General features: G+C 39.9%; 1 protein-coding gene across 3 annotated transcripts in view; it reads left to right on the forward strand.

Moving 5' to 3' along the window:
- LOC308505532 (sulfotransferase 1C2) overlaps positions 1 to 11002 on the forward strand; it is a 28223-nt gene extending 17221 nt beyond the window's left edge. For all 3 annotated transcript variants that reach the window (XM_081067905.1, XM_081067906.1, XM_081067907.1), the window contains 5 exons: positions 110 to 207; positions 5547 to 5673; positions 6193 to 6287; positions 6453 to 6633; positions 8717 to 11002. In XM_081067905.1, the coding sequence (XP_080924031.1) occupies positions 110 to 207; positions 5547 to 5673; positions 6193 to 6287; positions 6453 to 6633; positions 8717 to 8829 (614 nt within the window). In that variant the 3' untranslated portion in view covers positions 8830 to 11002. The remainder of the gene's footprint in view (positions 1 to 109; positions 208 to 5546; positions 5674 to 6192; positions 6288 to 6452; positions 6634 to 8716) is intronic.
- The last annotated feature ends 229 nt before the right edge of the window (positions 11003 to 11231 follow it).

Below are 11231 nucleotides of genomic sequence, written 5' to 3' on the forward strand. Positions count from 1 at the left end.
AAGAGACAAATAGAAAGATAGGCAGGTGATGGAACCTCCGGACAGAGCCTGAAACATAAGTTCCACATGAGATGACTACACAGACATTTCCTCTTGACTTGCTTTAAAGGTGTGGAAAAAGCCAATGCAATGCCCTCTCCACGGACAATAAGGACTCACCTTCCCATTCAGCTGTTGCCTCCATCTTTCTGGGAAAACAACTGCAAGGTAAGATAGCAAACCCCAGCCCCATCCAAGGACAGACGGGAGGGTAAGTCTCCCGAGAGCAAATCCTCCAGACTTCAATTCAAGACATATATCATTTTTACTTCTCCATTCTCTCTGAAGTGTTGAGAGTTTATCAGCAATAAGATAAAATGTAAAGTTCTACACTCAGCAGGATACTCACCTGAACAGTTTCAAGCAAGATATGAAAGCATAAGCCAGACTGAATTTTTGGAGCGAACTAGAGACATTGGGGAGATGGTGAGTGTCTACTGCTATTTCAGTAAGTCTGGCTGTGAAAGGATGGGGAGCAGGTGGTTACCCTAATTTGTAAGCAATGGGAAGACTCATATAATAGAGCAGAGAAGAAAGAGTGAGGGGGAAAAAAAGCCCTGAAGTCTATTTTTTATTAAATTTATTGAGGTGACATTGGTTAATAAAATTATATAGGTTTCAAGTGTACAATTCTATAATACATCATCTATATGTCACATTGTGTGCTCACCACCCAGTTAGTTCCCTTCCCATCACCATATGTTAGACCCCCTTTACCCTTTTCTGCCTCCTGTCCCCTTTCCCTCTGGTAACCACTAAACTGTTGTCTGTATCTGTGAGTTTTTGCCTGATGACTATTTAAAAGGGTAGGTAGATGGAGTAGTGTTCATGTGGGGAGAAGGGGCACTTAGCTTCAGCCTCTAGTAGAATCTGAGCTTCTAGTTTATTTACTCTGGGACTTCATTTATTCTGCACCCCTGTGCCTAATCTGTTCCTGGTACATAGAGGACATTGAAAACATATTTGTTAAATGAACAATGAATGAGTAGTCGTGGAGTGAGTGGAGTCAAGGGTAACTAAGTTATGAGCAGACCTGGTAAGAAAGTGGGGCACTGTTTTCTCAGAGGTTGGAACGAAGGAGGAAAAAGATGTATTTCTAGGGTACAGAGGACTCACATAAAATGACATGCTCTTTCAGTAAAGTTCGATGAGGAAACAAGAACTTCCATTTCCAGGATTATAGCAGACTAAATATCTTGGAACTCTTTTGTATATCACACATGGGAAAGTTGTATAACATATAATAAGTTTCCTTTTAAGTGCATTAGTGAGTTCAAGATAAAGTAAGGGAAAATCCTAAATTCTAAAAATGAAGAGGGAGCCGAAATTCAGAGAGACGTAAATTGAGACTATACGAGGTCTGCCAATTAAATTTGCGAACTCATCCTAGAAAAAGTGCTATATACATTATTGCTGAATATCACTACGGTCACCTTCAAAGTACTCCCCTGGGAAAGCTATGCACCTTCGCGAGAACCTAGTCCCCCTTTCAAAGCAATTTTGGAACTCTTTTTCTGAAATGGCCATCAGAGCTGTTATCGTATTACCCTTGATGTCTTGAGTGTCATCAAAATGTCTTCCTTTCAATATTTCCTTTGTCTTTGGGTAAAGAAAGAAGTCATTGCGGGTCAGATCAGGTGAGTAGGGAGGGTATTCCAATACAGTTATTTATTTACTGGCTAAGAGTCCCTCACAGACAGTGCTGTGTGAGCTGGTGCATTGTCATGATGCAAGAGCCATGAATTACTGACGAAAAGTTTGGGTCGTCTAACTTTTTCATGCAGACTTTCAGCACTTCCAAACAGTCAACTTGATTAATTGTTTGTCCCATTGGTGCAAATTCATAATGAATAATCCCTCTGATATCAAAAAAGGGTTAGCAACATCGTTACAACAAAGTTTGCAAACTTAATTGTCAGACCTCATAGTTGTCCCTGGCGGATTTGCTGACCTGGATAATCCAGCAACTCGAGCTGTAATGGCTGCACAGGGACAAGGTCAAAGCCGAGAACAGAAGGAACCAGAAGTGTGAGGAACTGAAGCTGGGACTGCTGAAGGACTTCATCCTCAATGGATGGGTGGAGGAAGCTTCTCTGTTGTGACCTGGGCTCTTAGGTCCCCTGACAATGTGTAGCCAGAGACCTCCTCTCTCACGGGTTTGACATTCACACTTGCACTTCTTGCATCGTACAAGAAGCTACAAGCTGAGAAATTCATGTAAGAAGGTTCCCATTGCCAGTGTCCCCAGAGTGCCTGGAAGAAACAAATACAGATCCTCTCTGGGGCTTCAACTTGGGCCCCACAGTGCTCCCCCTTGAGTTTGCCATCTCACATTAAAAATGCACAAAGGAACAAGTCACCATGAGAGTCCACAGAAAGAATGAACAGTGAGTCAGATCTCAAGAATTTCTGATAATGTTCCAAAAACAACCATTGAACAGAAATTCAAAATGGCCGTTTTGTGTGTGTGTGTGTGTGTGTGTGTGTGAGAGAGAGAGAGAGAGAGAGAGAGAGAGAGAGAGAGACAGAGAGAGAGACAGAGAGAGAGACAGAGAGACAGAGAGAGAGAGAGACAGAGAGAGACAGAGAGAGACAGAGAGAGAGACAGAGAGAGAAGAGGGAACATGAGTGAACATAAACGTTCATCTAACAGAATGTAGATGCTTTTGGCCTGTTGCTCAACAGAAAACTAGAAAAATCACCCTGCAGCACTGAAATCCAGGGTGACTGTATCCCCTGTCAGGTGGTTAAAGTCATTCAGTGTAGCTTTTTGCTTAATTAATTGAGAGAATCAAATTTGATCTTTAATCAAGCACTATTTTAAATAGTGATTTATTTGTTTTCATTTGTCAATATCATTTCTCTTTGGGGGTGGTGTGTGTGTGTGTGTGTGCGTGCGTGTTTTCACACTGACCCAGGGATGCTTCTTTTCCTAACAGACAATGAATTCAGCTTTCCAGCCCAATTTTTAATCTTTTGTCTGGTTAAAATTCATTTTGTTCAGCCTGTTGTGCTTGGGAATAACCCACATAGGCTATTTGGATTTGAGAGTAAAATTTACACTGAAACCTTGCATGATGAGGGGGTGAATTACTCCTATATTCATTGATAGAGGGCATAAACCTTTACTACATCTCCATCTGTAGAGATTGCCCAAATCCACCCACAGCCAGCGGAAGCCTGGAATATGGCTGATAAGACCCACGTATCATCTAGAACTTCACTACGAGAGCAAACGTCCCTAAGAACTCCCTTGGGATTCCCAAGCAGAGTCAGGAAACATCTCCATGCCTCTCTGCTTCAACATCAAATTATTGTTTATAGTAACCCTCAATGCACAGGTGCGCACACTCATACACACACACACACTACAAAGTTATTGTCATGCAGCTGAAATGTTTTTGGAACATTGCTACATAAAATGTTTTCCTTTGGGTGCACCCCAGACATGAAGTACCATCTTTTACACATGCTTATGTTGAGAACACTTGCAGAAAAATCACTAGACTACCAAAAGAAATCTTATTTCCACCATGGATTTCTACTTTTTCCCTGGACTCTTGACCTATCTCAATGTCATGAATAGCTGGTCCATGTTTAATTTAGGTCCTTTGCGCTCCTCTTACACTCTGGTGTTATTATTAAACAGTATGACCACACTGCAGCATGCAGTTAAAAGGAGCAAAAATGGCCTGGCTACCTCCTGGCTAACTGCTATTTGGGCATTATGTGATTATTAAAATAGGTCTTTCTGGGTAAAAAAACAACTCACCAGTAGAAATGTGTTCATTTGGGGGGAAAAAAAGAATTTCTGATAATAAAATCATCTGATATAAAAATTAAAGAAGAATGTTTAAGTTGTATAAAGAAATAAAAGATTGAATTAAAAGTAAAAGACTGGTATAAGATACTATTTTTAAAAGAATTATTTATTAAATAAATAAATAAACAGGATTTCTGTCACTAAAAAGATATATGATCATTTAATTGAAAAACTGAAGAACAGGTTAAAGTGCAGAATATGTATAGCTGAAAACAGAATTTATGAACTTGGGAAGGGGGATGGGATAAAAGTTTGCAGACAAAGGAAAGAGGAAAGAACCTTGTGACTAGTGGTGAGAAATATGAGAAGGAATGAAGAAGAGATTAATAAAATGACTATCGAGCAGCAATGGAGTGAAAGCCAACTAGAGGATAAAAAGATTAAGAATTCCAGTGGACATTTTAAAGTCCCTGCACCAGGAAGCACCAGGGTAGGTCAGGAAGCAGAGGGAATGAGGATAAAATGTTAGCAAGAACATTTACTGTGGTTTCCAAGGAAGGATGAGTGAGGCAGGTAAGTAGGTTTAGGATTGGCTAATTTAAATAATTTCAGTAGGCTCTGGGGCATAGGGCTGTCCTTAATTATCTGATCCTGTCCTTGGGTTATCACAGCAGGTGAATAGTGGCCCAGAGTGTGAGAGCCCAATAAGGAAGGTGATTGAGGTGTGGGCTCTGTGTTGGGTGGTTTGCATTTGAAAACGGAGCTTGATGGTGAGTTGTTACTCTCTCTAAGAACTGGCTAACCCTCCAGGGTCCATAAGGCCCTAAGAGGTCAAATCATCAGAATACAGAAAATAAAACACATGGTTAATACAGCACTATTGACACTTTGGGCCAGATAATTCATTCTTGGGGGTGGGGGTAGGGCTGTTCTGTGCATTGTAGAATGTTCAGCAGCATCCCTGTCCTCCAATGGTGGTGCGAATGGCACCACCACCCCCAGTTGTAACAATCAAAAATGTCTCCAGACATTGCTAAAAGTCCCCTAGTGGGTAAAATCATTCCCAATTGAGAACTACCATTTTAGGGTAAAAAAATCAGCACAGCTTCAAATGGCTAGTCATGGATCTGAAATGGCTGGTTAGTGAGAACACTTTGAGACTGATGCTGTTAGAACACGAGTTGAGTACCTAGAAATCGCAATGAGATAGAAGGTCACACTTGGTTAAAGTGAAAGGCTAGGAGGATAAAAGGATACAAAGCTATGGTCAAAGTGAAACCTAAAAGGATGCTTTGTAGGGGGACAGCTGAAGTGATTAGAGGTGGAAATAACAGTTGAAGAGGCCAGAAAAAGTAATAGCTATTTTCTTGCTGCATGGCCCCAACTCTTAACCATGAAGGTGTTCTGCTTCTCCAGTAAACTAAGGTGACGGTGTTAGGAGGATCATCAGTGTGTATGTATCATCTTAGTCTGATGGTGGGTCATAGTTTTTAGACAAAGAGTGTACTCTGATCCCAAGAGGAAAATCAGGAGCCAGCCTGCTTCATAGGACCGAGTTAGGACTAGAGAGCAAAACTAGCAGAAAGGCAGGGACAACGAGAGGAGAGGAAGGTCACAAGGCCAAGTTGAATTGCCACAACAGGAGAGCTGAGCAGGGTGTGCACAGCTACCCTCAGGATGGGTCAACCTGTGAAAAGCCACTTAACGCAGTCATCTCTCAGCCACCTCTCTTCTTACCTCAAAGTTCCTATACGTCGCTCGAAATGCCAAAGACTGTATGGTTTCCTACTACCATTTCCAAAGGATGAATCAAATGCTTCCTGACCCTGGTACCTGGGAAGAGTATTTTGAAAGTTTCATCAGTGGGAAAGGTAAAGGGAAATCCTTCACATCCTTGCATTCCCACTCCTGCTAGGCTTAATCACACATAACATTTTGATTCCCTAGAATGTCGTGTGCCTCCTTCATCAGGCGTGTCCTACCACAGACTGGGGCTGGCTACAGCAGGCTATCTGTTCTCCCAGTGAACACCCATAGGTCAAGTAAATACTTGTATCACCCACTTGATTCAAAAGCCTTTATTCTGGGTCACCTTACCTGTAGAGTCACCCTTATTCCAAAAGGTGTCCCTGTCCCATTATGAGGGCATAAGTTATTACACATATTAAATATGAAGCCATGTAATGTAGTGTGTTGGGATAAATTACCCCAAGTGTGTCCCATAGTACATCACCCTCAAAATCATACAGATCACGACTCTTAGAATATATTTGTTCCATCATTTGTTTTTCCTCTCTCTCCAACACACATCAGGTAAATAGAATTCCTAACGATTGGAAGATTTTATATGATCCCTATATGGGCTGCTCTGTTTCCTGTGTCCGTTACAGTGGGTTGGGGTTCCTGGTATGACCATGTGAAAGGATGGTGGGAAATGAAAGACAGATACCAGATCCTCTTCCTCTTCTACGAGGACATAAAGAAGGTGAGTAAAGGCCCTTCAGATGAACTGCTTCTGACTCAGACACAGAAAGATCCAAAGCTTTTCGCAGGGCTGGACTTCTGGGAGGTATATCCTGAAGTATAGGTGTGTCTTTCTGATACCCTCGATACCGTCTTTCATTCCAATGCAATGTGACCCTCACCACAGGACCCAAAGCATGAAATTCAGAAGGTGATGAAATTCATGGGAAGGAACTTGGATGAAACAGTGCTAGATAAAATTGTCCAGGAGACATCATTTGAGAAAATGAAAGAAAATCCCATGACAAATCGTTCTACAGTTCCCAAATCTATCCTGGACCAGTCCATTTCCCCCTTCATGAGAAAAGGTTTGTGGGGCTGAAATACTACATAAATATATGTATAAGTCAAATACTCAGTTTGTCTAGTAACATACTACCGGGCTCTTAGCAAGATGTTGGGTTTTACTAATATCAAGACAATACTTTTTATGCTTTTCATAATATCTGCTGTTATAATAATAAGGTTGGGGGTTTGATCTTGAAACACAAGATTTGGTGGCAAGGAACAGAGTCCCTCAAGCTGGCCTCAAAACAAGGGGCTTGTTATCATCATATGCAATCTCAAAGAGCAGGAGCTACTATTGGTCCAGGCCACGTGGGAATTCCTGGACCTCAGGGTCTGGGACCCCAGCAGCAGCAGATTCTGGCTGTTTATTGTACCACCATTTATAGGACTCATTGCTGTCCACATGTCTGCTGTGAGTGCCTTTCTCTGCTGACCAGCTTCCTCTATCTCTCCCTATTGTACACTTTTCCCATATTATTGCTTCTGTTGACTCAGTTTCAGATCATGACTTGGTCTTGATCATGACCCAAATCTGCTCTTCATCATAATTTTCACGCACAGCTACTCCTGAGAACTGCCTTATCCTCTTAACATTTCTGAGTTCCAATTCACAAAAGAGGAATTCTAATTGGCCCAGATAACATTTTCTAAAGAAAATAAAAACTTTTATTGCTTTTTAATTTAAAAAGTAATACATGTCATTGTAAAATAAATTAGGTCAATATAGAATTATGTTTAAAAAGTTCCCTTCAGCAAAACCCTGCTCCCCAGAAGTGACTATCGATGGTATGGATGTCCCCTCCCTCTCTGTTTTATAAATACAGACTTTTCATTTTCACAGCAGTGGAACCATGGTGTACATACTGCTTTGAACTTCTTTCCTTCTTCTTTTAAACATGTGCTTGAATTTATTTTCTTGCATTTTCCAATCTACAACACCATCCCTACTGAAACAAACCGAACTATTCCATTTCTTTCCACTTCAATGGTGATAACTTGGGAAGTAGCCCTTGTACAGACCCATACAGACTCATCTTGCTGTACATCCTCCTTCCCTCAGGCTCATACATACACAAAGATATACACCATGCTGAGAGTTTGTTCTTTGAAAGACAAAATGCGGTCGGAAACACCTTCATTTACCAGAGTATCAGACATTCCTCCAGCACAAGGCATGCATGTAGGTCTATGTAGCTCATTGTTTTTAGTGATCTTATGTTGTACCAAAGTATGGGTACATCATACTTCACTTAACTATTTCCCTAATGGTAGACATTACGGTTATTTTCAATTTTTTGTCTTTATGAATAATGCTGTAGTAAACATCTTTGTGCATATGTTCTCATGTCCTGATACTTTTATATCTATTGCATAATTTTCCAGAAGAGGCATTGGTGGGACAAGTGGTATTTTCCATTTTTAAAATAATTTTAATACTTAATGCTTGGTGAAAAAAAATGTATCTCATTCATATTTTTCCCAAAAGTCTTTTTAATTGAGATGTAATTTACATACAAAATGTACAACTCTTAAGAGTACATACAGTTCAACAAGTTTTGATAAACATAGTATATACCTATATATATATATACTATGGATCCCTAACCAGGATCCCAATCAAGATACTGAACATTTTCATCACCCCAGAAGGTTGCCCCTCATGCCCCTGAAAAGTCAATCTCTACCCCTAGAGACAAGCACTGTCTTAATTTCTATCATTATAGGTTGATTTTGCCTTTATATAAATGAAATCATACAGTAGGTACTTTCTTGTGTGTGGTGTTTTTTGTTCAATGTAAAGTTTTGAGATTCCTCTGTGTGGCTGTATGTCAGTAGTTCCTTTCCATGTCTGTGTAGTAATCCATCATGTGAATATATCATAGGTGGGACCAGGTCACCAGCTCTTTTGGGTCAATTGTCCACCCAGCTTAGGAGCCCATCCCCTGCACAGAGCACCCCAGGACCACTTCTCAGAGCAGAGAGCTGCAGATGAATGGGTATCCATTGTAGGAAAAGTGGGGTAAGGCAGGCCCCTCCACTTCTTCATACAGGCCACCGAAACGTTCAGAGAGTGACACTCCCATCTGGGCTTTCCTCTTCTAGGAACTGTGGGGGATTGGAAAAATCATTTCACTGTGGCTCAGAATGAGAGATTTGATCAAATCTATAGGAAAAAGATGGAAGGAACCTCAATAAACTTCTGCATGGAACTCTAAGTCATAAATAAGAAGGTGGATGACAAGAACGCAGATGTTACCTTTCACTCCCTCAGCCCTGGCCAAAAGAATCTCTGAAATCACATTGTACATGTACACGACTGTGGTACCAACCATCTCTGTGATTGTTACAGTATGTGCCAACCTCATTTTTAAACAGAAGTATGTATAATGCTTATTTTCTGAACCATTTTTCCAAAGTAAGAAATAAGATGTTTGAATAAAATAAGTAAAATACAAGAGTTGAATACTGTGAGAATTTTTTAAAACCTCCATCATTCTAGAAAATCCGTACGAGTTTTCTAGTCTGTAATATAATACCTTGAGTATAAATATGCAAATATTAACTTACATCCATATTATTAATATGAAATTTCTGACAAATGCCAAGGCCATTTAAGGAACCCCAGTTGTGCTGGATCCTGGGGTTCCTGATTACTATGGGAAGGGAACTTCAAGGGCAGTCCTGGTACAGCCAGCCCTGAGGAAACATGCTCTGAGAGACTTCCCTGGTGGTGAGGAATAAAAGGGAAGGGCATAGAAGGAAGATGCCAGAAGACCAAAACCTCTTAAAACAGCCATGATGCTAGGTCACATAGAAAACTGAACTCTCAGAGGTGGCCTTTTGGAAGCCCACACTGTGTCCTGGTAAAGGCAGAAAATGGAAGATGGGAGCAGCATCAACAAAGCTAACCCAGCGCTGACTGTTGGGCTGGTCTTTAGTCTCAACGTCAATGCCATATCTTCTGGTGACTCCTCAAAACCAAGCCAGGAGCCCTTTTCAGTGGTTTCCCACATTTACCCCAGTTGTAGCCATGCTGCTCTGTATTTACTTGTCTATACATTCCACTCAGTTGTAAATTCTTTTGCATTTGGTTTCATGTTTTATTCAACATTTCGTTCCCAGTACCTCCTGCAGTGCCTGGCACATAACATGTATCCATTAAGTACTTGTGGAATGAGCCAGTGAATGCATGGATGAAGGACTACAGGAAGGCAGGCACATGTTAGATAACAAATTCTCAACTTTTAGTCCCGACTAGTGGGATTCAAGCTGAGGGCTATAGGAGCAGTTCACCTGGTGAACAGGCAACAAGAGGGTGCGTCAAGCCAACTAAAATTCTGACTGCTTTTTTCACCTGGTAAATAGGCAACAAGAGGGTGCATCAAGCCAACTAAAATTCTGACTGCTTTTTATTATCACCCTCCTCAGGCAATTCTAAATAATGTCAATGATAACATAATCCTCCCAGGGAAAAAAAGAGAAACTTGTGTTGGCCTAAATTCTAAACAATTGCTTGGTTACTACCAGTTTTAATCATATGTATGTAAGCTTCAAATTAGCACCTTTGTATTATGTAAAAAAAAAAAAAAATAATTAAAATCCTGTATCCCCCATAGATTGTAATTTTATATTGTAAAGATTTTTTGGTTTTGTTCCCTGTCTTATTCACCTTTGTATGGAAATTAATTCAGAGAACCCCCAGGCATAGAGCCAGCCTCTGTAACTGACACACACAGATGCAGCTACCCCTGCTGCTTTTCAGGGTAAGTTCCTAACAGTTCAGAATTCTTCAAGCTCACTTCAGCTACAATTTGTGTCCCTGTAAGATATGAATATTCCTGTGTTTAAACAGTAGTAGATTCAGCATAAACAATGATAGCATGGTGATTATAATAGCAATGAAGCAGAACTTGAGTTTCTTCAATTCTGCCATTCTATATGACTCCTTAGAGTTTTTGTTTGTATCCGGAACTTAAAATACTGAAATTTAAGAAGTCTGAACTACGGGGCATAAAATATTTCTTTGGTAAGTGCAAAGTTTTGTTCATACAGGAAATAGTTTACTGATCTTGAATAATATTTTATACTTAAAATTTATTATCTTCTGTAATTGTTAATTACCTGTTTTAAAACTCAAGAATGAATCAAGAAAATGAAACATTACATCAATGGTATGAATTAGTAATTGTCTGGATTTTATTTTTTATAAACATTTTAGTTTTATTAAAATTGACTCATTCTGATCATTTTTTACTGGAGTGAGTCCATACTGAAAGTCAAATCGCTGACTATATTTCTTTACTAACTATCATTATTATGTGTTTCTATTCATGATAAATACAGAAAATAATTTTGTTGTATATGGGAGGGAAGTAATAAAAAATGGTTGTTTCCAAGATTCAGATATAATTTCAACTCCAAACTACATAATGGCGTGTTTGTTTAAACTCACTTTCCTTTTCCCTCTCTAGTTAGGAGCTAAGCATACTGACTTTAAGTTTTAGTATATCAAAGGGTTTTAGAGTTTAATGCTGTGAGATTTCATGGGACTGTGGGTTTTTTAATCATCTGCAAATTACCTTTATGTCCAGGCTTCCAAAACCTTGGTGGAAACTAC

The sequence above is a fragment of the Rhinolophus hipposideros genome (assembly GCF_964194185.1).
Source record: "Rhinolophus hipposideros genome assembly, chromosome: 12".
Taxonomy (NCBI): domain Eukaryota; kingdom Metazoa; phylum Chordata; class Mammalia; order Chiroptera; family Rhinolophidae; genus Rhinolophus; species Rhinolophus hipposideros.